Genomic DNA, 26405 nt, shown 5'->3' on the forward strand with positions numbered 1-26405 from the left:
ATGTTCCTTAAACGGCCAAGGATTTGAAAAATAGAGTTAAACAGTAATATTGTGAAACATTTATTTTAAAATAACTGTTTTCTATTTGAATCATTTGAAATCATTCTAATATACTGGTTAGCTGCTCAATAAACATTTCTTCTAATAATTTTTTATTATGATCAAATCTTTAAAAAAATAATTTATTTGAAACTTTCAAAGTAACCGTATTATTGAACGTAATACATGAAGAAATGAACTTGAAATGTAAAATATATAATAGTATATTTAGAAATATAAATGCTGTAAAAGTTTTATTAATTTTTAGTTTGTGCATTAACTTCTAATCTAATGCATTAACTAATGATAATGATCTTGAGGTGAACTAGGCATTTGGATACATAAATGAAAACAGGATATTGTCTTTCGTTATAGAAAATAACTAATATGGATGCGAAAACCAGACTTCATTTAACTGCAGATCTTGTTGCAAGAAATTGATGTGCTTCTCTGAGCACATGTTGTGAAATGTACCATTGCCTGTGTAATTGTGTCACCCTTCATCTGGGCAAATCCAATTAAGATCACTGGAGGCTTGAAAAGAGAGGAGCTGGAAAAACAACTCGACATGGACTGACTGCGTGTGTGTGTGAAAGTGAGAGAGTTTACAAGCTCTGTGCACAGAGTAATGGCTTAGACTGTGATAAAAATGCCATTTTTAATGGTTTTCCTAGAGGCAAAATCAGGGAGGAGACATAACAATGTTAGCGACAATCAAATAAAACTCACTAAAAAGGCGTTCTGAGAATTCACTTTTTTTTTTTTTTTTTTTAGAAAATCTATCTCAGATGCCATGCAACACTGCTATGCAAAAGCACAACCTATTTCAATTCACATTCATGGCTCTTTGGAAGGACCATTGCATTGTTAATCTACAGTCAGGCCTCTTCATATTTCATCTTGCAGATTTATGAGTCCTGTGAGGATTCTAAAGGTTTTTTATGTGCTACGCAGATAAAAATATCAACAAGGAAAAAAAGGTTTAAAAGTAATGCAACACTACCATCCTACTGTACCATCCTACTTACATTATACTTAGGGATTTGGGAAATCCAACCAAAGTCCTTTTAATGATGCTGTATGTGGCGAGTGGGGCGGGGCCGAGAGGCGTGTGAACGAGGAGTGAGGCCAGGTGTAGTGATTGGAGATGAGCTACACCTGCGCCCCACCGCTGGTATGGAGTCCCACGTAGGAGATGGAAGGATATAAAACTGGAGCGACTATAGTGAAGGACGAGTGAGGACCAGGCCTGGGACATTATTTTATGTTTTGTTTTTTCTTTGCGCGCACCAGTCGTTTTGCATTTATTTTTGAATTATTAAAATGTTTTGATTGTGCGCCGGTTCCTGCCTCCTTCTTCCCAATGATTATGGAGTTTTTATTATTACACTGTATATTACTGTATCTCACAGGAGTAGCACATGCTGACTCTGAGCTGTTTTATTGACTAGTTTCACAGTGCATAGTATGAGCTATGGCTGTAAGACTATCTTATCTTCACATAAAATAGCATTGCTATGTCAATAATTAAGCATATAGTTGTATATAATGTACTGTAATATAGTCTGTCTGAACACATTCACTGTCTACAGTTCATTTAATGTCCTTTGTCTCCTCTATAGGCCTCACTGGACAGCAGTATAACAGAAAGACAGTGTTTTATGGTGATATGACAGCTCCCCGTGTGACACTATGTGTGGCGAAAGGTCATTATGTCAAAAGACAAACATGATGCTAGCCATATCAGGAGATACAAACACTAGAGACTAAAAACAGCTCCATGGCAATTAGGCTAAGCAGAAACATCTAGCAGTGAATTTCACTGCCGAAAAAAAAACGTAAAAACCCCCTCCGTTTGAAATACTGTATGAATACATACTGTGTGCAGGGAAGATGTTAACTCACTGCTCTAATATAACAAAATACTAGATTAAATTAATAAAATTTCAGTGTTGATATTTCTAAGTAAACTAAATAATAAAATATAAATATTAGATTAATAACTTAAAAAAAAAACTTGAAAATGAGAAATTATGCCTTGGCAACTAAATTGAAGTTCTAAAATAAACAAAAACAAACATAGCAAAAGCACATATCAGTATAACTGAAAACAACTGAAAACAATGCTAATTCAAAATATAATAATATTACATAAATTACACCGGTGTCAGTCTGGATCCGGATTTCTATATATCCAGTTATGGGCTAGGAAAAATTATGCAGTCTCAATGCAAATGAATTAAGTAAATTTCCCTCTCACAAATGAAATTGGCTGCAATGTAATTACGTTCAAGAACTGTGTTGCACTCGCTCACTTTCTTGAACTAAATGCAATAGGCAGAACAAAATGTAATATATGAAAACAAAATGAAGCTTCTGGCAAAACATTATCTTCATGATAAGAAAACAACCTCTGCAAAGAGAGCCCTGCTTCATGATAAAAGTCTTGTGTTCTCTCGCAGGATCCAGCTGTCTGCCAACGCGGGCCAATCCATGCAGATGGGAAGGCAATCTGTTTTAATGGCTCATTTCTAATCACCATATTAGAAAAGATTTAGCCAGGACCTGCTTTACATATCGCCAACATTTATCATGTTTTTCAACTGAGGTCTAGAACCCGAGCGAGCAGCATGTCAATATGCCATTCACTATCCTAGAACATTAAGGGATAGTTCACCCAAAAATGTATTACTCCCCCTCAAATCCATAAGACTTTGCTCATCTTTGAATCACAAATTAAGATATTTTTAAAGAAATCAGAGAGCTTTCTGACCCTGATTCACAACCAACCAATGATGATCTCCCATCAGCTGCATTTTCTAACCACCCACATTCAGCTCACTCATACATACTGAATCCTCAGAATATGAAAAGAGTGGGAATGGTTTTCTCTGCTCTTCTAACTGTATTCTGCCTCCCTGCAGACGCATCTGAAGGCGTCACTGATGACTTTCGAGTCATTGCCGATTTGAGTGAGATAAAGGGTATTTGATCTCTCCAATTTTCTTCTAACACTCAAGTGGGCTGGAGTCACTAAGTATTCCCACAGTAACCACCTCAACACTTCATAGACCAACAGGTCAGTACTTCACAGACACGTAGTTTATGACATTTTTAATGCATGGACAAAAAAAAAAAAAAAAAAACACTAAAAGGAGAGTTTATGATTGTCAAGTCATTCTTCTTTATTCCTTCTTAGGTTTAGGTTTTTCTCTGCACGGATAACAAATCCTGCCAATTTATACACACTTCTAAATCAATATTCTTCCTTATTTGGTCAATAAACGAAAAAAAAAGCTTTTCCAAGAGGGAAAAAGCACCACCTGCGACTTCCTGCAATCACATCTGTGTATCTATGCTATTTACAGTATGTCAAAGATTAGCATCACAGGTTTGCAGCTTTCCGCAAAGCAAAGGTTTGCTCAAAGTTTCCCTCAAACTGTGTTTACGAGTTCCGGCCATCTGTTGAGGGAAGAATTAGTCTCCAGATTGAGGGCTTTGGGGGTTGTTTATTTCCAAACCCTGTCCTCTAGAGATGTGATTAATTGGTCGGTGAAAACATATCCCTTTCCATAACTCCTGTGGTGGAGCCTGGCCTGTGTACACAGAGTGAGTGGACCAAGGCTATTTTAGTAGATTTAATTTGGAGTCTAATATGAAAGCCACTGAGCGCTGACCGCTCTAATAGTTTTGAGCACAGAGCACTAAAGTAATGAAGTTTTGCTGTTTCATCTGGCCATCTCATTTAGCAGCAAGAAGCGGCTCCCACAGAGAGGATTGAGTTTCTTCTCTACCTGTGCTTTCCGATACAAGATCCTCAAGAAGCCAAGTGAAGCCTTTTAGAAACCTTTTAGACAAAGAGAAAAGGTCAAACATGTTTTCCTCGTAGTCTAAAGCTAAACGAAATGAAAGGACTAAAAGGAAATATAGATCTACTGTTCAAATTCCATTTATGGGGTTCAAAAGTCTGAGACCACTTGTAAAACTTGTAATGTAATGCACAACAATTGAAGTGAATGTTTTTTGAATTATTATAAATGATTATTTCAAAATTTTAAAAAAGTTTAGTGTTTCAACATAAATTAAAATTAACTTTTTTTTTTTTTACTTACATTTCTAAAACGCTTTTATTATTATTTTAGATAATGTTATTTAATATTAACACGTTAATAATATATTTTTGATCATTTCCAAGGTTCGATTTGAAAAATTCTGTATACAAAATTGTCAATGTGGTCTCAGACTCCATCATATGAAAACACGGTTACAACAAAATAAGATGCGAGGCTAATCAAAAGGCTTTACGGGCCGGAGATGATCTAATGACAGATTTTCACACTGAGCAAAAAGAATGGGACACGGGCAGGAGCCATCTGCTCCTTCCGTTGCTTCACCTATCACTGAACACAACAACAAAAACAACAGTTCCACAATCTGTAGATCACTGTCTCAATCAGCAAAATCAGTCCTGTCTGAGCAGAGAAACCTGAAACCTATGATTCAATCAAGAAGCTCCTGCTGGTACAAGTACACCGGCAAAGGCTCAAAACGCCTCTAAATTTAGTTCAAAAACAAAGACTGAAGATTTTTATGTAATGAAGCTTTCAACATTAGCATTCAAAATCTGGGGTTGGGAAGATTTATTAAATCTTTTTCAAAGAAGTGATAATACTATTATATTTTAAAATAAAAGGGAGCATTAAATAAAAATACAATTATTTTATAGCTACTTAAAAATAAAATAATAATATTTTACATGTTTTCCGTCATTTTCAGCAAGCTTTTATTTTGGAGGTTTCCTGTCGAGTAAGTATATGCACTGCTGATTGAAAATTTAAATTCACAGCTTTGCATTGTTTTTGTTTTACCATTGAGTCAGGTTTTTATAAGAAGCAAAGGTCATAGAAAGAGGTTAACATCTGAAATATAAAAACATGAATTCTGAGAAACCCATATGTGACCCTGGACCACAAAACCAATCATAAGGGTCCTTTAGGGAATTTAGATTTATACATTATCTGAAAGCTGGATAAGCTTTCCACTGATGTATAGTTTGTAAGAATAGGACAGTATTTGGCTGTATATATTTCTCGAAATATTGAGAAAACTGTCTTTAAAGTTATCCAAATAAAGTCCTTAGCACATTACTAATCATGACATCCTAATGATTTTTGGCATACAAGAAAAATCGATAATTTTGACCCATACAATGTGTTGTTGGTTTTCGTTACAAATATACCCAAGCGACTTGTGGTCCAGGGTCACATACAGTACAGTGTGATGATGAACCATGAACCAAAATGCTTCTCTAACATTCCCTGTAGGCCTAAAATACTGTTCATTTGAATTTTTAGCATTGATTTCACATATTAAAAAGATGGGTTACTACTTACAGTACATGACTTGACCTCATACTACTTTTAAGAGATTACTTAGAGCAGATATATGAGGCAAACCTGATTAACATACTGGATGTCTTACTAGCTCTATCCCTCCATTCTTTCCTCTCTATCCCTCTCATGCATGCATATTAATGATGAATATTTTGGGGGAATCCTCAGGCTGAGGGATTAGCTTTTGCAGTGCGTTAAAATCCGAGTGTTTCCACAGACCCTCTGATGCTTTTTTTTCTCTTTCTTCTTTTAAGGGAAGCTCAGAAGAGCTTGGAGACAGTGACTAGTGGGGCACAGGGCTGATAGCAGGCTTCTTAACTCCACACACAGACAAAAATACACAGCCACTGTGCTCACAGGAAACCACCCTTTGACTTGTATCACAGTGAAGCTGGTACAGACTGGTGCTTTTTGTTTGGATACACTGTTCTGATAGGCCACCTCTACACCTAGGATTAAAGGGTTTAAAAATCTGATTAAATGTTTTTTTTTATAAACATTTTTTTTTTTTTTAATTAAAGGGAATTAATAAATTCTGTCATTAATTACTCACCCTCATGTCATTCCAAAACCGTAAATTCATCTACTCAAATGACGATTTATTTGACCCTGCATAGACAGCAATGTAACTATCACATTAAAGGCCCAGAAATGTAAGGACATCTTTAAAATAATGTAATTTTACGAAGCATACAAGAAGATTATTATATTTTTTTTTGGATTGACTGCCAGGTAAGAGAAGAAATTGTTGAATAAAGTTATTTTTCTTTTCTTAAAAAAAAAACAACAACAACAAACATGCATTTTCACAGTGACCTGTACACAATCGAACAGAACTTATCTGGCAAAAAAATAAATTTGAAATTAAATTCATCAGTATCATTTGATATAATCGATATATATCAGCAGATATAATTACATTTACTGTAAATTACTTTTAAAAATGAATACCTTAAGAACATTTCTTAAATTAATATCCATTTCTGTATTGTACTTAATTGAAAATAGCTAATTTACTAACAGCTTGCACCAGCGCAAACAGTCTTTAAGTGTTAAAATAGTACTGTCAGGATTAACTAAAGGCACACAGTGACGAATTAGGACTGAAAAGGTGTCACTGTGGAAACGTGGTGTCTCATCGGTGTTCTTTAAATCACCTGCAGAAATTTCCATGCCGACCAACCGGTGCTGTTTTGGAATTGTGCTAATTTACCGTTTAGTAAATCTGGCACTTAAGTTTTTAGTGTTTTAGTCAAGCGGCAACCTCCCGCTCTCTCTCGTGAAGGCAATACGGAAGAGACTAAAACTGCAATTCATTGACTGGCCGCTTGAGGCTGGCTGCAAAAGGGAGTCAGTCCCATAGACTCCCCATGTTAAAATACCCAACTTTACAGCAGAAAAAACATGTTTACAGCCTGCTGCAAAAAATGAGTTTGGTCTTTATAGCTAATTTTATGACAAATCATGACAACTGTGAGGGGTTTGAATTTTGTTTTATAACTCATCCATTTAAATTATATTAAGCCTTAAAATTCTGCATAATTAAGGGCGTGGCCACTTGAGTGACAGGTGGATTGCCGCTGCTGACACTGCCGTCGCGCTACGTGGGCGTGGCTTCAGCATCCAGCTCCCGCCTTTTTGCCCATTTTCGATTGTCCAGGAATGTCGCATGGTGACGAGCTGCCAAGATGTCGACAGCCCGCTCTGCACACTTTGAGCTCCAAAAACGCTCTCAAATTCACGTGTGAATGAATTACTGTCTTTTCATCTGTCAGAATGATAAAAAGCATTTTGAATCATCCCCAATGCTTTTAGAATTTGGTAAATGAGGGAACATTTTGTCATCACAGCCGTGATGCATTATGCAACTATCGTTTTCTGTTTTCCACAGGTAAGTGGAGATAAATGCAATCCAGCTATAGAACATCCAGATATTATCCGGACATGGAACGCATGTTAATGTCAGGTTTAAAGGGCCATAGAGAGAAGGAGACAGACAATGTGATTGTGCCCTTTGACACACAGAGGGAATTATTTATGGGAACAGAGCGTCTCAGAGCAGAGGCTGGCAGTAAGCAAGAGCACCCGGGGGGGCAGGAACACAAACTATATCTGTGGCCTTTTCAAGGGCCTGAGATACAATCTCGACAAGCATGAGGTTACAGAAGCTCTGGCTCTGCGGTGCAGGTACAATTACAGACTGATTTCACATGACCGCTTGGGGAGGTGTACATATCCTGTTAGCTTTGCATGACACATTCAAGATAAAAACATAACTTGGAACAGGTGAGAAAACAAATTCAAGAAGGTTTAGCATATCCTTTAAACTTTCCAAGGAATGGGCGGACAAACCTTTTATGGAAAGTGAAAATACAGGAAAGTCATGGCCAATTAGACAGGCATGCACGCTGCAATCGATGACACCTAGAAGACTGGATTATTCTCACGTGTTTTCTGGGGAAACACACTCAAGCTTCACTGAGTCAAATACACTGGAAGCTTCGTCTACAACCTTTGGCGTTTCCTGGAATCCTTTATTCCGGAGAGAAGCCTGGGGAAGAATCGCACTGTTATGACAGCATTAAGACTGCCTAAGAGCACAAAGCTGTTTTACAATATGAAAACTATCTTTTAGTCTGTCGTTTTCTGTAGATGCTTGAACTTCACTAAACATTATTTGTAGCTCACTTGCCATCCAAAATATGCATTAAGCTTTGTTACTTTTAATATGAAACAAAGTCTCAGCTTTCAAATTCTGTCATCTTTACACATACAGCTTGTTTATGATGTAAACAAAACAGCCTGCACACAATGTTTCATGTAACTTTACAATTACCTCAGGAAAGTCATTCAATGTCCATAAACCTGAGATAACTAGTGAAAAAAAAAAAAAAACTCTAGAGAAGCGTTCTGCTAAATGCACCATATCATTTTCATTATGTTTTTACTTGAACTTTTGTTATATTTTTATTTTTTAACTTCGCCTCTTGATTATTTAATATATGCTTTACAAATTTTGTCGTGAAAACAAGCTTTATTACAGCCACCATTTTTTTTTTGTATGTTTATGAAAACACACTGGTGTAGAAACAGTTTGGTAATCAAAAGTTGCAAAAATGTACAACTAACATGTTTGTATAACTCAGTTTTTATCTGAGTGTCGATTATTAAATACATTTTATTCATTAATTTAGTAAACATAAAAAAAAATGGTTTCAGTTTCCTTAAAATATTAAATCCAAAAATTGATCAAAATATTGGTCAATTAATTGAATCAAATACTAGGCACCAACCTATAAAAAATAATGGTTTGTTATGGGGCCATGCAGAGTAGCTGTTTTTTTTCTGCAATGTATTGCATTTAACACCACTGGAACTGACCAATTAGAGGAACATTTTATATCATACGTATTTTATCATTCTAAATACACTGTCAGGATGTTTAGTTGTATACAAATATGTTGTGAATTCAAATGGTATGACAATGACAGAAACCCAGGCATAAATCCTGGTCGATGTTTAAGTCTTACTGCGCTCTCATAGTGGGATTACTGGCGATGACAGGGACATGTACAGTATGACTGCAGCATGCCAGGGTCAATAGGCTGCATCACTGGAGTTCTGATACAGTGATGACAAAAGGCCCCTGTCTTTATCTCAATACACAGAGAGATCACAAAGCCTGAGCTGCTGTATAGAACTAAGTCAAGGATTACAAAGGATGCATGATCTGGAGTCTGTAAGCAGCAGACTAATTCACCTCACAAATGCACAGTAATCTCGGCTTTCATCGAAAAATGTCAGGAATAAAAGACACACGCTTCAGTACGTGCACACTCTCACACACCTCCTGTTTATACAAAATACCACAGTGCTGATTGCAAGTTTTGTTCTAGTTCACTGCTGTTCAGAATAAAGTCTCGCTAGAAATGAATGTGCAGTGCTCAAGTCCAAACAGCAAAATCAAACAAAACAAATAGCCTATCAAGGGCATCCTGAACATTAAAATTTGATGAAGCCAAACAGGCATCCTATTGCATTATGCAGGGTCTGAATTAATTTTCATACGGCTCTACATATTGAACATTGAGACTAACTAATAAGATAACTGTAACACTTTGAAGGTTCAATTTTTTTAACATAAATTTTTTTTTTATGGTAAGAATTTGCAATAAGGTCCTATTGTTTAACATTAATTTACTATTACATTTGTCACTTAATTTACTAATCTTTGTTATTGTTAACCGTGATTGTCAGCCCATGTTAGCTCAGGTTCCCCGAATAACATTGCCAAGTACTTTACAAATAACTTCACTGATTGTTGAATGTAGTTAAATAATGTTAACAAGAATCCCTTATTGTAAATTATTACGGCAATTATCAGATTATTGTTCATTAAGAAATATACTGTTGTTAATTTGTTTTCTTTCACTATGCCATTTCAACTCTTAATTTATACAAATTGCAACATTAAAAATGTATTAGTAAAGCAAAATAACATACTAAATGCTAACCTTACCGAGTTTTACTAAGATCATTTCAATGTTTATTCAGGTTTGTCGTAATGTCTTCGCTACACTTACTTTCAGTGATTCCAATCCTGAGACTGATGGGACACGTCGCTACACTCCGGTTCTCTGTGCTCCTCTCCCGCTCTCAAAAATATGTGACAGGAGCACAACAGAGGTCCTCATCAACTCTCTTTTCGTGCCCCCGCCCACCCTCGCTTTCTCTTTCTCTCGTCTCTCAAGTCTCTGACAGTAGTAAACACTGTGGCTTCCCTCACTCACGCTACACAAGCAGAGCAGAGGAACTAGAGGTGAGATGTGTGTGTGTGTGTATGTGTTTGTGTATGCACAGAGGAGGAGGAGTGCTACACTACAGCACAGTATTCTCCAGCGCCTTTTATTGCTGAATCAGAGCTAACCCAAAGCAGAGGTGACATTGCTGCAATTTCCCCCTTGGCAATGAGACAAGTCTGCACACAACAAAGAGGAAGAAACACTGCCGTAAATACGGTTTGAATGTTGTGTTCCTCTAAAGTCAACATAACATACTGTAAAAATGGGCATTCTTTGCGTGATTCGCCAGATCATGTTTTAAAGTTGCAATGTAGCAGAAGTAGCAATGGATCTTTTCTTTAGTATCTGAGACATAACGATTATTGATAAAGAAAAAATGTATGGCAGGGACATGGTTCAACAATCTACTGAATGTTGAGTTGGAAGGAAGCAGCTGAAATGAAGAAAGCAGACTGAATGATTGGAGCATTCCGTCATACATCACCAGAAGCTCAAATAAATTAATAAATAAATGTAAGCAAGTTTTCAGCAACATAACTGACAGAGCAGTCTGATTCTCACTTGCATTTTAATAAAGGCTGATTGCACGTTATCAGTTTAACACACTCACACAGTGACACAGGAAGCTTGCTGCATCTTCTCTGACACTCACCAGGAGCAACTGAGCACTGCTGAAGTGCCACCAATACATGTATAACCTCTGAATTATTCTCTCACATCCAGCTCTCAGCGGCCCCTGCGACTGTGCTGGCTATGGTGCACTAAAAAATTATACATTTGGAGAACAGCCATCTAATTGGCTAAGAAATGCCCGTTGTAGCCCAAGCTCATGGGCTCAGAGATATTCAGTAAAACACAGCTGTATTTAACCACATTGTTCTATTCCTCTGCATGACTGTTTCATGGCATTCCCATCCAGTTGGTGATACTGAGAAATCCTTCAAGCACAGTAGAATCAATACAGTCAATGGGGATTAGATTTACAGAGGCAGAAGGGATGGCAATCTGGTGTGTGTTACAGAACCAATCCAACAGGTCAATATTGTATTGTATTCTGTTTTATTTTATTTACAACCCCAAATAACATGCTGCTGAGGGATTCAGACGAAACTCTATTATCTTCCATTCCCTAAAGTCTGTATTGAAATCAGTAACTTATTAAACCCGTTATATGCAATGACCAAAGCAAGTGACACAAAAATAGACATACTTGTGGTGTTTACATTACATATTATAACATGTAATGGGTTTTTATTTTTAATCAGACAAATTATGAATTAGGATATAAATGGTGGGAATTGACAAACATTTTGAAAACTAACAAATAGCAGTTTGTAAAACCAGCCATCATCTGCTATTCCTGCTGAAAAAAAAACTGCTAAATCCAGTCTAAACTGGCTGACTGGTCTTAGCTTGTCTTCAGAGCTGTTTTTGTCAGGCTGGTTTTAGATGGTCTTTAAAGAGCCAGTAAGATGAAAATTCTAAGCTTCCTATCATTGTTTATAAGTCATGTACATTAGGTTTAAATCCATCCAAGGTTAAAAAACATTGTCATTTTGTCAAAATATCATTTTAAAATTACCTCAATTCTCAGAGATCACCAAACGGTTCGCGCGAAGCTGTTCAAAAGATTCAGTTTCCTTAAACCCCACCTTTCGGTAGCATTCTGATTGGTCAACTGACATAGCAGTTTTGATTGGTTGTTCCGAACACAACTTCATGGTAAACAATGCGTTAGCATCTTTTTGGGGTGAATTATGTCTTATTCCTCTCATCGCGAAGCAAACAGTAAAATAAAAAACTTGAACAGTCTCGCTGCTTTTTCTTCTGTGTGGGTGTACTCAAGCCACGCGCTTCAGTTTGAATCTGAATAGAGCGTTCAGTGCGGGGGCTTGGTCACATTAGATATAATGAAGGGAGACGTGAAAAACAGACATCGCGTTGTTTTCATATGGATTACTTTATCACAGAATATCTGTTAGCAGCACTTGTTACACTTCATTTTAATGATGTGTTTGTAAATGAAGATCAGCACAGACAAAGGCTGCAGACAGCACACATACTGAAAAGACACTCGGGAGAAAACAAACACATAACTTCATAATCATACTTCGCGCTGTGATTCGGAGATGCTCGTTGTTCTAAATAAAGTTGGTAATGAACCCTCTTTTATGGCCAAACGCTTTGAAAATCCCGCTGTACTTACAGAGATTAGAAAGGAGTCATCAGTGAAATGTTGTGAACACAACAAAAGGGATTTGTTGTACTGCTCTGGTATTGTGGTAAAAATGAATTTTAGCCATTGGTTCTTCTGATCTTCATTCTTTGGCAGTGAAAATAAAACAAACTTGCCTTTACAATTAAAAACACTCTGTCTCCTCGACATGATGCCATCACACCAACCAGAGCGTCTGTGTGGGGGGGTGGGGCAGGTCAGAGTTTTGCAGGGATGTGAAAGATATATATATATATATATATATATATATATATATATATATATATATATATATATATATATATATATATATATATATATATATATATAAATTAAATTAAGTATGGTCTAGACTTTAGGCTACTAGTGAATCTAGTAACCAGCTAAAATCCATAGACCAGCTACTCAGTTCAAAACTAAAACATATTTAAACTGGATTTTCCAACGGATGGGCAGCAGTTTAGTGTGAGAGAGAACATGCAGGCTGCATTATTGAAACAAAACCAGCAAAACAACTTCTTGTCTTGTTTTATTCAGTCGGCTGGAGTTTAAATAAGGTCACCTAAAGTGCTAAATTTTTTACTCTGAGTACCTCAAATCAAATAAAAATAAATAAATGAAAATTCATCTTCATCTTCACTATGGAAATAAATTAATAACTATGATACCCGCTATGATACCCAGGTGTGGCTATAAGTTTGATCGTTTTTTAGTTTTCTTGGTAAATTTTGTCATTATTTATAAACAGGTTAATTTAGGGTAAACAATTATCAACCCAGTTGGATTTGTCGTCACAAAAGTATGTATTTAAATTATATTCAAATAATCCCTCTGTTAAATGAAAATCGCTATTTGTTTATTGACGTCATCATAGCGTAGGCTACAGTAACACAACGTACAACGTTAAAATAAATCACAGGGCTATAAAAACATAACTGCAGTTGTTAACGGTACATGACAATTTATTGTGCTTCGGTTCAGTTAAGCAAACACAAATCTTTGTTTCTGTCTACACTTCTGTTACAGCACAGTGTATTCAGGGTTACAGAAGGGGGCTCTAAGATAAGAATCCGCCCCTTCTGCTCTCCTCACTAAAGTAACCAGCTGCATTGTTCAAACAGCACTGCAACAGCTTCTCTCCTCTGTCTTATTGCCAAGGTCCTCGCTCGACCACTGCTGCTGTGAATGGCCGAAACAAAACACCGTCGCTATCTGCACGCTGATATGATAAGTCTAAGTTACTCACGTATCAACTTGGTCGCGTGTCTTTTGTTCAACAATCTCCCGATCACAGCTCCCCCGATTTGAAGTTGCTTTCGATTTAGCTCAATCCGATGGCACTCGAATCAGTCTGAGTCCTGATGTTCTAGAAAAGTTTCACTTCCAGAATCGAGTTGTCAAAGATCCTCGCGTGAGGCGAGTGACAGCTGGCTTCATCAGTGTCCCTGCTGTGTGTCGCTCACGGGTCTATTCGAGCAAGCATGTTTCTGCCTCTTGTAAGGTTGAATGATGTTTGGGCTGTATTTGGCGAAGGGATCTCCGCATCATTTCAGTCTCTTGTGAGTCGGTTTGATGGAATATATCTGCCTCATCCCTCTCTCTCTCTCTCTCTCTCCTTCTCTCTTTCTGACAGATCCCCGCGCGAGCGAGCAAGCTTCACACACTACAGCCCGTCACATGCTTACTGTCATCAGCTTCCGTTTATTAGCAGCGCTACAGATCCGTCAAGTGAATTACAGGGAATTAAATAGCGTATCTTATCATGTGTAACATTACAACGCCGACAGAAAGCTTGGATGAACTTCACGATCCATCAAACATTTCCCTTTCTTTTACTATGATGGGGTCCTAAAGCCCGCCGTGTTCATAACACACTATTCTCAGCCTCAGACGCCACGCCCACAGACTGCCTACTGCCTGATCTCAGTCTAATGTCTTATTCATATTGCACACAAAACTGAAAACACTTTCTGATCAAATCTGAAGTCAGATTACCTCAGGTCTCATTCACCCGCGAGAAAACATTACGGTACAAAGCACATAAGATTAAAATAATGATGTATCACTTCTGTGTGAACGGGGTGTGTGAAGGGATGCCAGTATACGCTGAAAGTCAGGTAGGGCAGCCTATCGTAATCCTCGGACCAAGGAATATGATTGGACGAACATGTTTTGGTCCTAAACCGTCCACGGACGATATGAATATATAAATACATTTAGAACGTTTAACTTACTGTAGTATTTTCAGGATGTAAAGAGACTTTCAACCAGTATAAGAAAAACATTTTTTGAACCAAATCACCTACCCTGCCTTGAAGGATGAATTTATCTCTTGAATATCAGATTAGTCTTTATTTCATTTCCCCGATGGTATAGTTTTGGTTGCAGCATTTATTGCATATGGGCAGTTATTTACCCAATTTCGTCCAGTAATAAGTTATGTATACACGTTCTGTATAAAAACACATACACACATTGTTATATATTTTATTACATATAATAATGAGATATCGTTTATTAATATTTAAAAGTTAAATTAAAACATTTAAAGTTAAAATTTCATTTGAATTATTTTTATTTAAATTTTAACTACAATAACCCTTGAATATAAAATTCAATTCAATTCTAGTTTATTTTTATAGTGCTTTTCACGATACAAATCATTGGAAAGCAGCTTTACAGTTTCTACATTATACTCTATTTAGTAGTAGATTATCATGGTGTTAAACTACAGTAACACACATACACATTATATACACTATACAATAAAATGACAACAAATATGCAGTTTCAGGCAAAATAATGGACTGAAAATGGCTGACACTGGAAGAGTTTTCTTTTTTGCAGTACACGTTCATACATACACAAAATTTGAATGCAAAGTATAGTGCAAAAATAATAAGACTATGGCATTCAGAGCATAATCCCCAACCCTCATAAGACTGTGTGAAAGAAAACCCAGTCTAAAGCTATTATGCTTTTAATATACAGTTAATTCAACCTGTTGAAAAGCAAGGTAGCTGACCAAGCAACCTTATGCCTGAGTGCCTATAAATTTGAGAAGCAATAGCATCATGCCCCAAGGGTAATGACAAGTGAGTTCATTTATAGAAAAGGTCAAACCCATCTGTTCCTTCCACTTTTGCCTATTACAGGCTAATCTGAGTCTACAAGATGCTCTGATGTAAGTAATGGGTGGTGAAGTAAGTTAGCGTGCATGTGCCAGTGGGAATAGAGGTTGTGTTGTATCTAGGTACCCATAATGCTGAGCAAAGAGCTTCAAAGGAAAATTCTTGTCTTGGGGGAACGTTTGGAGATTGCAGCACTTGTCATGGTGCTCAAGGTGCAAAGAGGACATAGAGGTAATCAAATGTGCCACTGCCTAATGATGATTACACGCACATCGAATCCAAAGAAAAACACATTCACTATCACACACAAGACACATGTAGGCCTACACATACACAAGGACTCATTATGTAGCTACTGTGCAATTTTCTTTTTTTCCCTGCCTTTTCTCTCTCACCTTTTACCATCAGTGAGAGTATCCTTGCGAGTTCCATTCAGTCTTTTCACAATAATACTCTGAATGTCTGCTGTTGTGTTTGCTATGACTCATACCAATCATTTAAACCAATGCTTTTAATATGCTCGCACTGCCGCCAAATCAAAGAGAGAGAAGGGGGTAAGAGACAGAAAAGCAAGAGATATAGACAAGCAAGCGGTGGGGTAAAGATGGGGAAGAGAAGGAAAGAGGGATTGGCTGTCAGAGTGATTTATCAAGCTGAAGGAAGAAGAAATCAAAAACCAATCCATAAGCCTCGAGCACAACTGCGACAAGCAGGCAGCTTTTGAAAGCTCTATGTTTGAGTACTGAGAGAGAAGAAAAGAAAAGGCAATATGGTGGGATTATTGCATCATTTCTCAGGACAGCCTCACTAGCACAAACTAAAATATACGGCTACTTCAATTTGATACAGTACAGCAAGAGAGTCATATGTTGATTCAGTTATTGCTCTGATCGATTCAGTTCAGTGAAGTCAGACTAGTCTTTCTGAATTTTTAGTTAAATAGTTCAGGAATCAAACCACACTGATCACAATATACTGTATGTTTTTGATTCACTAAAAGAGATGGGCTCATAAGACTCATTCATTCATGAATCAAACTACACTGGAAGAGCTGTAAGTTTTTGATTCATTACAAATAACTAGCTCATAAGAGTCATTCGTTTTGGAATGATCACACAGATCATGTCTTTCTTTCACTTATAAAGAAATGGCTAATGAGAAGTCAATCATTTGGGAATCAGTCCACAGTGTTCACACTGTATGTTTTTGTTTCACTAAAACAAAATATATAAATGCATGTGTGAATCAGACTACAAATGTCACATTTCACGTAAAAAAAAAAAAAAAAGATCCAGGTAACAAGAGACACTGGTTTGTGTATGATTTCTTTTGACATTATAAACTGGTCTACAAACAATAATGCAGTTATACTGATAAACTACTAAAGATACTCTTAAAGGCGCTGTTTAGTCAAAGATGAGATGACACAGATTACATCAATACACAGCTTAATTATAGGCTCATTTTTAACAGAAGAAAACAGATTATGCCACTTAATCGCCCACACCTCCACTGAGTGAGCAAGCAAAAGATCAAAATGATTGAATTTAGTCCAATATACGGTATAATACAGATACATAGTATACACAGTATATTATATTTCAAGAAGAAATTGGGTCAGAGATGGAATATGATTTTGGCAAAACAAGGGGAAAATTATGTGCAGCTATTAATATTGAATAAGGTGTTTAGATGCATGCTTATTAAGGGATCACAGCTAGTGTGTGAAAAAAAAAAAAAAGAATAAAGCTATAGTATGGGGGAAAAAACTGGCGGATTATATAAAATGGTTCTGGCATACTGAGATACAACAAAACAAAAATGGAAAGAAAGATGAATCTGAATACATATTAGAAAAGGCTGAGAGAGAGATAGATGATGGATAAATTAGGCCTCAATAACAAATCTAAATGTTACCTAATTCTAATATTAAGCACTAAATTACCATGTTGCCCATCTATATAAGATCACATTTGTTCTTGACATTTTAAGAAATGCAAGAGATTACAGCAATATTAAATGTATAGTTCATTCAAAAATAACAAAAACTTTTCCATTTTTGGGTGAACTATTCCCTTAACAGCAATTTGTTAGCCAAACAAAACCATATATATTTGGATTTGCTTGTTTTGCATCATCTTCATTATGCATGATTGTAAATAAAAAAAATGATATAATATACACTATTGTTCAAAAGTTGATAAATTTAATAATTTCTTTATGAACTGTAATATGCTAACCATTGCTGCATATATATATAACTATATATATATATATATATATATAACTATATATATATATATATATAACTATATATATATATATATATATATATATATATATATATATATATTAGTGGTGGGCCGTTATCGCGCGAGACTCTTATCGGGCGATAAAAAAAATATCGCCGTTAATCTATTCTCAAAGTTGGGTTGGGAGCTGGGTCCATACTAAGCAAGCTATGATTACTTTCACCTTGATATTTTATATAACTGACTCGCTGAGGCAAGCCTAAAAAGATGCTCAGGACAGTTGACGGGCCACTGCTGCGCATCGTCACGAAAGCTTATCTTTCTCACGTGTTGTTAAGCCGTACCGCTTGTCGATTTAAACATTAAAGCATCCAAACACAAGACGCGGAGAAGCTGAACAGAGTAGCGCGTGCCGTTAGGTGCGCACGAGAGAGAGAGCCGCGTATCACGGACAGCGACACTGAACCGAGCTCTCTTCTGCGAAGTTCACCTCGAAGTTCCTCCTGCACCCGAACGAACAAATGCAAATCGCATTTTGAACAAACAAAAATATGTGAAAGAGCCCAGTTCAACACCACGGTGTTCTGGTGTTCAGGGCTCGTGCAGAGAAAGACGTCTCAAAACACCTAGAACATCAAATTTGCTTTTTAATGTTAATCCAAGAAAATTAAAATTAAAATCACTCACGGCTCTTGACTGAATTTCTTTGTAGTTCTAACAGTCAAACCAAAAATTATTCAGAAACCAGATATAATTTTTGATATATATATAGCAAAACTGTAATAATGTGAGAAATGAAGGTGTCTGAATAAATGTTGATTTTATTGTATATTTCATTTATATTTCTATTATTTGGTTCCTGTACCTTGACACCTACAAACTTGAAAAAAAAAAAAAAAAACATTGGTGTGAAACTGGATTAATGTTGTTTGCACCTTGTGCAATGTGGAATTAGTTTACATCTTTTTCAAGCACTTTGTGATACATTTTGGAAACAGGAGATAAGCCCCTTTTCTAATGCACCATCTAGCTGGATAAACCCCTTCTCAAAGACTTACTGTTTGTCAAATTTATTTGGGTAACACATATGCTGAATGCCTTCGGCAGAATTAGAATGAGCCATTTTAATCTAGATTAATCTAGATTAATTTCAAGATCACAGTGAGATTAATCTAGATTAAAAAATTAATCTATGCCCACCTCTAATATATATATATATATATATATATATATATATATATATATATATATATATATATATATATATATATATATACAGTGGGGCTCGAAAGTTTGGGCACCCCTTGCAGAATCTGTGAAAATATGAGTAATTTTCAAAAAATAAGAGAGATCATACTAAATGCATGTTATATTTTATTTAGTACTGTCCTGAGTAAGATATTGTACATAAAAGATATTAACATTTAGTCCACAAGACAAAAAAAATGCTGAAATTATTAAAATAACCCCACTCAAAAGTTTGGGAACCCTTGGTTCTTAATACTGTGTTCTGTTACCTGATGATCCATGACTGTCTTTCTGTTTTGTGATGGTTGTTCATGAGTCCCTTGTTTGTTCTGAACAGTTAAACTGAGCAACGTTCTTCAGAAAAATCTTTAAGGTCCTGAAGATTCTTCAGTTTTCCAGCATCTTTGCATATTTGAACCCTTTCAAGCAGTGACTTTATGATTTTAAGATACATCTTTTCACACTAAGGACAATTGAGGGACTCAAACACAACCATTAAAAAAGGTTCAAACATTCGGTGATGCTCCAGAAGGAAACAAGATGCATTAAGAGCTGGGGGGTGAAAACTTTTGGAATTTGAAGATCAAGGTAAATTGTACTTAATTTGTGTACCGGGAAACATACAAGTATCTTCTGTTGCTTACGAAGGGCAGAACTAAATGGAAAAAAATTATATTTCAACAAAATACGACAAATTTGGATCTTCATCGTGTTCAAAAGTTTTCACCCCCCCCCCCCCCAGCTCTTAATGCATCTTGTTTCCTTCTGGAGCATCACCGAATGTTTGAAATCTTACTGACCTCAAAGTTTTGAACAGTAGTTTATTTTGTATTTATCGTCTATTATTTGTTTCGCATGTTTACATGATCTAATAAACTCCAATATCGCTCAAGAGAGCTTGGTCATTTGTAAATCACACGTTATGTCAGTGATTGGGTCTGGTGAGAATAATTAGCCAGGTTTAAAGTCTCTGTGGTCTCAGAGTGTGAAGACTAGCTTGGCTCAGCTTAATTAGTGCAACTATGGGCCCCTTATTGGCCCAAAGGATGACCTATCATTTTTGCTGCCTGCCTCAGTGCTCAACAGGCCCTATTCAAATATAAAATACAATGATACATATATCTAATGTATGATTTAATGACCTAAAATGAATTGGAGTTTTCAAAACACTTGACAAATGAAACAATAAAATCTTAATTAAAGAAGTACTTTATTTTAATTCCATGAATGAGTTAATTTATGACAATTTTCTCATTTAAGTCTCATAAACAGCATTTGAAAGGTATTTGCTTTCTATATCAGGAATAAAGCATGCATTTTGCCTGATGTTGCATTTTAACCTAAATAAAAGAATGAATTATACTATTGTCAACATATGTTGTCTTTTAAGTTTATTATAAACTGCACATACTGTCTGGATCTGGTTTAGGTAGGCCTAATACAGATTCAGTGGGAACAAGCTGATTGAATAATGGTTTATTAAAACCATGTACCACAAAAGCAGACAGACATCCCGAGTTAAACCTTCAAAAATAAATACAACAGGTGGTATTAAAACTATTAAACGTTTGGGGTTCGTAAGAGTGTTTTACAGAAATAAGTATTTTTATTCAGCGATGACGTATTAATTGATCAGACGTGACAGTCATAATGCACATAGTTATAGAACATTAGTTATAGGAGTGTATTATACACTCATAATACTTCTAATGCTAAATAGGTTTCAAATAAACGCTGTTCTTTTGAACGTTCTATCCATCAAAGATTCTGAATATAAAGTAGCACATTTTTAAACACTGAAATACTAAAGAATCATGTCACGTGTCTCGACGGCTTTTCACAGGAATGCAGTAAATGGCTTTGCTGTTTTATTACGTGGAGAGAGGCTTTCTCTCTCAGTGACAGATCAGTGGACTTACCTTGGTCTCGCCAGTCAAACCTCATTTTTTGATGCACTGACGAAGGACGCGAAGGGGCTGCGTCTGATTAACTAACTGTACTTTGAAGTTGTCAAAGAATAAACGGCATGTAGATATTCAGTAACTAATTACGATGTGCTAACTACACCACGAAAGAGAGTCCTTTAAGAAACAACTCAACCACAACATAGACGAGTTATTTAAATAATTTTATAACATCCCATTTTATAGAATCCCACTGCTTATCTTTACAGGTGCGAATGCGAAGCGTTCACCAGTTAGCGAGCCCAATATATTATATGATATTACAGTGTCACCTCGTGGCAACTAGTGGGCATTGCACTTAAAAGTCCAAACTTGTTTAAGGTAGGCTACGTAAAAATAAAGCAGAAACACCATGGAAATAAATTAGAAGATAAATAATCTTTATTTGACATGTCTTTTTCATATATATAAAATTATGTATCCACAATTAATATTACGAAGGCGTTTACAGAGAATTATTTCTCAGTAGTGGGTGCAAAGCTCCAGCCGGTTTGTGCGCAGGCAGAAAGACAGCCGTCCAGGACGAACGGTTCATCTCAGGACCACACTGTGCTCGAGAACAAATGGAGGGAAACGTCACTACAATCTTGTGTTTGCTATCCTGACTGTCAACCCTTTCGAGATTGTTCATAACGAACAACTAAGAACGTTCGGGAATGAAAACATTCAGTATTGTTTGATGAAAACTGTATGTAGATGAAACACCAATAAAAGACGTTCAAGAATGTGAAAACATTTCTTTTTTTTAAATATGGATTGAAACAGATTTACAAAGTGGACGTCTAACTTTCTGCTTAACACACAGACATTTAATTTCTGTGGAGCCACAGTACCCACACCAAGCCCTTCAAGAGAACGACTTCATAAGCCAGTATTGACTACTGGACGTCACTCTGTGAACCTCAAGATGTTCCTTTCCCAGAACAATCATCAAACAAAACAGACAAACAAAGAAAAACTACAAATCTTCAGACATTCAAACCCAATTATAGTTGCAAAAAGCACAATTCTTATCTTTATTTTACAACTCCTAAACTAAATTGAAAAGACACAAAAACCCTGCAACCTTTAAAAACAAACTGTAACAATGAATAAACAACCTCCACTGTTCTACAAAATATTCTCCATCTTTAGTTACTTGAACGCAGAAAGAAAAAAGAAAAAAAAGTTTTGCACTGTTCTCTTCCGGGTGGTAATGTTTCATTTAAGTCATTATTTAAAAAAAGTTAATATACTGTATAGGTTATTAATTACAGTAACAAGGTTCCATGCAATCAGGTATTTAGTTTTTTTTTTTTTTTTTTTTACTGAGTTCAAGGGATCAGTAGTTATTAGCAAGCCTGTACAAAGCCTACACTTCCTATTGGTGCAGATGCTAGTGTGATGAATATGAGCGGCCTTGCTGCCTCATGTCAGTACGCTGACCCTAAAGTTACATTTTAATATGTTGCCATTGGAATAGCTAAAAGTGTGAGAGCACATGGGACACAGAGCTTGCCTTTTAAATAGCATTTACACCACTCACATTTGTTACTTGCAAAACAGATGATTCTAGGCTGTGACAAAATGATGCTCACATCATTGTCACAGCTAACAAGTGGACACAGACTCTTCACACTGTGGTTTTACCACGGCAAGCATAATGACACCAGGCACAGGCGTACTGTAGTTGGTTTGCCAATTTGTCTGATAACAGCACACCAGCATTTCCCAACAGACTGATGAAGGCATATGATACCCTTAACAGCAAAACTGACAAACTAAACCACCTGGGTTCTTTCAGTCAAATACATTATTATTACTTTATAAAAAAAAAAAAAATGCAGAATTCATCAAAATTGCAAGAAAAGCACTAGCGGTAGAGAGTCCTCCGTCTGCGGACATGTTGTACGTCAAGCATGTAAGCCCCACTGTGTTAAGGATGATTGTGTGTTCATGATGACGATGTCAACTCAACTGAAATGAACATGAGGAAGGAAAACAAGAGCAAATGGAAAAAGCCATCTGGCAGCATACGGTATTAAAGAAGCTTGAAAAGTGCAGTTTAGGACTGCAGAGTCTCTCACTCTGGATACATTTCAAAGGATAAGCGAGGAAGCAAGTGAAAATACATTCAAGTCAGACCCCTGCACTCCATAATGAGGATGCATGTGTTTGTGTGGAGGAGTGAGTCAGAATGTTAAACATCAAAGATGTCCCAACAAGCAATGCTGCAGATCTGGACTGCCCTTTACGCCAAAGAACCAATCGGTTTCTTTCCTCCTTCTTCCCTCTCATCATATTTAAAACCTGCCATAGATATTAATACTTACAGCATATGGCAGGCTGCACCACATTCGGATCGATTTACTTGCAGCACATAGTTACTAGTGTTCAAATGGAGTTCACTCTAGAGAATAAAATAGGTGGAGAAGAGAAGAAGGCTGGGATAGGATCAGTTTGCGTTTGTGATCCTGTGTACATATTTTGGACAGTTTTGAATTTTTTTGTAGGTAAAATAGATACATGGGACTATTATTTCACATATACTTGAATCTAAAACGAAGTATGTTTCAACATGCTCAGGTTTACATGTCACTTATTTTAGACATCTTTTTGTTTCTTTTTAAATTCAAGTGCAGTTTAAATATATCTGTTGCCAAGTTGAGCCTTGTGTAAACCGTTATCTAAATGGCTAAGAGGATGAGCTCTCAGCACTGAAGGTGGCCACCCCATCTGTAAAGAGAGGAACGAGAGAGAAACTGGAGTTGACCACTTAAGAAACTTGCCATTCTGTCCACACATTAAAAGACTCATTTGAAGCCATCTCTATCCTCTCTTTTTCAATTGTGTAAAGTTAATTATTTTGTTTGTGAAGTATTGTTTCATTGCCCCGCACCCCCTCATGAATTTGACCCGTAATTCCCAAATGTTTAACGTCAAACCTTCTTCTGCTCCCTCAAGTGCACCAGAAACTGCCCTATTATGTACAGCAAGGATATGAAAGCTTAAAAGCAAAATAAAAGAAAACAAACGGTCACACAACTGCTTGACATGATGGAATCAGGCCCATGCACATGCCAACACACACGCCTAATCTCTCACTCTCTCACACACACACGCACACACAGTAACAGAAACCACAAGCCCTGCTTGTTTTAGTGGTGGCTGGACATGCAGTGAAGACACGGGAGGAGTGATGACGAACTTGTGTGTGAATGTGTGTGTATGGAGTGTAGTCTGTAGAGCTCGGAGGTGGGCGTGTGTGTGTTCATGTGTGTCTGGAGGAAGTTGTCCTAGAATTTCAGCTGCCGACTCTTCCTGTACTTTTCCTCCTCTTCACCTGTAGATCAGGAAAAGAGAGAGAGGGAGAGAGCGGTTATATAGTGACTCCAGGAAATGAAGACCAAAACAATGAAAGTGATTTCGAATCGGACAGGCTGAAGTCAAAGAAAATACCTTTTAAAAGATGAGAGGAGAAAGTTAAACTGCCGGAGGAGACACAGATCGGAAGAAACAAACAGAAAACGTCAGTATAAAAGAGACAGAAGCATTGACTGGAATATTACGAACAGTCACATCAGAGACAGAAATTACACGTTAGCCACACATAAAGAGGGAAACGTTCTGGTAAGCAGGTTGTACCTTCTAAGTGGTGGCGGGAGATAAACTTGAGTGCCTCATCCAATAGGATGACAGGAATTGAGATCTTGAGGACTACGATCCATTGGGAATAATGCAGTGGAGTTACCTGGAAGATCAGCTGGGGAGCACAAAATGAGAAATGAGAGGTCTGAAAAGAGAGAAAACAATATCTCCTGGAAACACTGTGCATCATTATATGGATTTTCAATGGTCACTACTGTTTTTATGAAACCCATTCAATGTAACTCTGAGGATGATGATGATAATAATAGTATTCAAATATATAATTAAGTCAATAAAGGAATATAGAAGTATAATAATGCTATTGTACTGTACAATAAAAAACTACCTACTAATAATAATTTTGGGTAACACTTTATTTTAAGGTGTCCTTATTACAACTTAAATGTACTTACTATTATTTTAACAATTAAATAGGCATAATTACATGCAAGTAACCTTAAGCCAAACCCTAATCATAACCCTAAACATAAAGTACATGTATAATGTACTTATAAGTATAATTAATATTACTCAGTACTTACATGTATAATTACAATGTAACAAGGACCTCAAAATAAACTGTCAAGTATTTATTTTTATAGAAGGACCGTAAAATTTCAATGCTAACATGTACGGCTGTCTTAATTGTTGAGATTTCAAGTGTTAAACCAGAGAAATGCTATTTTTGGAAAATCACAGGGAGACCTATATTTATAAATGACTCATTACACATTTGTGAAAATGGTTGGTAGATGTTGTATTTTTAAAGACATGGTGGTTTGTGTGGAGCAGCAGTATTTTAAACGGAGACATGAAGAGTCACTGAAAATGCTAGATCACAAGCTGCTTGCCTGTAAAAACAGTGCTGCACTTCAAGCACTGAAGCCAGGAGCTTTTTTGTTGTTATTGTTTTTACAACTCAGAAGGTGGTTCTGCATTAACATGATCCACATAAAAAACAGAAATTGCTTTTGTAATGACATGAGGCTACAGTAACTAAAAGCCCATACACACGGAGACGTGTTGAGCTGTATATAAACATTCTGTATTGTACAAGAATTTTGTGCTGATGGATCCATTTTTCATAATCCTACATCTTTCAAGGTTTATGTGCATGCTCCAAGTTCTTCTATATTTTAAGTGTATCTCTTTGGCATAACTACAGTGCCACATACTGGTCTGGTATGTATACTGCATTGTTTTGAGTCAGTTTCCGTGGTTTCATGTGTACAGAGGTATTTCTTGAGATGAGTTGGTGTTTATGCAATTGTTTCCAAAAAGTTCACATAGGGAAAGCTCTGGCTTCGTGTGGATGAGCCCTAAATGTAGTAAATGATTAATGGTTGTTTAAATAAGTAAATACTTTTCATTTAAGGAAGAATGAGGAAGTGAACTATTTTCTGTGAATGTGCTAGACTTCCAATTCAGATCAATAACTAGAAAAATAAAGCATAGCCACTGGTAAAACTATCCATGCTACAAATTTGTGTTTTTAAGATTATATATAGACTGATGATATTGGAAGCCTTACACATTCCCACATAAAAGGGGAAGTCGTGGCCTAATGGTTAGAGGGTTGGACTCCCAATCGAAGGGTTGTGAGTTCTAGTCTCGGGCCGGACGGAATTGTGGGTGGGGGGAGTGCATGTACAGTTCTCTCTCCACCCTCAATACCACGACTTAGGTGCCCTTGAGCAAGGCATCAAACCCCCAACTGCTCCCCGGGCGCCGCAG

At 36.6% G+C, this 26405-nt stretch overlaps 2 protein-coding genes across 7 annotated transcripts in view; both read right to left on the minus strand.

Moving 5' to 3' along the window:
- camkk1a (calcium/calmodulin-dependent protein kinase kinase 1, alpha a) overlaps nucleotides 1-14361 on the minus strand; it is a 68393-nt gene extending 54032 nt beyond the window's left edge. The window contains exons 1-2 of one of the 6 annotated variants that reach the window (XM_052555883.1): nucleotides 10016-10243; nucleotides 7880-7983 (exon numbers count right to left, since the gene is read on the minus strand). The gene's annotated coding sequence lies outside the window, so the exon portion shown is untranslated. Of the gene's footprint in view, nucleotides 1-7784; nucleotides 7984-10015; nucleotides 10244-13695 lie in introns of those variants that run through there. The other 5 variants (XM_052555884.1, XM_052555887.1, XM_052555881.1 and 2 more) reach the window with 5 other exon arrangements.
- Nucleotides 14362-21403: 7042 nt separating this feature from the next.
- The window catches only part of atp2a3 (ATPase sarcoplasmic/endoplasmic reticulum Ca2+ transporting 3), a 54954-nt gene continuing 49952 nt past the window's right edge, over nucleotides 21404-26405 (minus strand). Inside the window, exons 20-21 of the mRNA XM_052555639.1 lie at nucleotides 24669-24786; nucleotides 21404-24366 (exon numbers count right to left, since the gene is read on the minus strand). Coding sequence (XP_052411599.1) covers nucleotides 24320-24366; nucleotides 24669-24786 — 165 coding nt within the window. The 3' untranslated portion in view covers nucleotides 21404-24319. The remainder of the gene's footprint in view (nucleotides 24367-24668; nucleotides 24787-26405) is intronic.

Source organism: Carassius gibelio, chromosome B5, assembly GCF_023724105.1.
Source record: "Carassius gibelio isolate Cgi1373 ecotype wild population from Czech Republic chromosome B5, carGib1.2-hapl.c, whole genome shotgun sequence".
NCBI classification, from domain to species: domain Eukaryota; kingdom Metazoa; phylum Chordata; class Actinopteri; order Cypriniformes; family Cyprinidae; genus Carassius; species Carassius gibelio.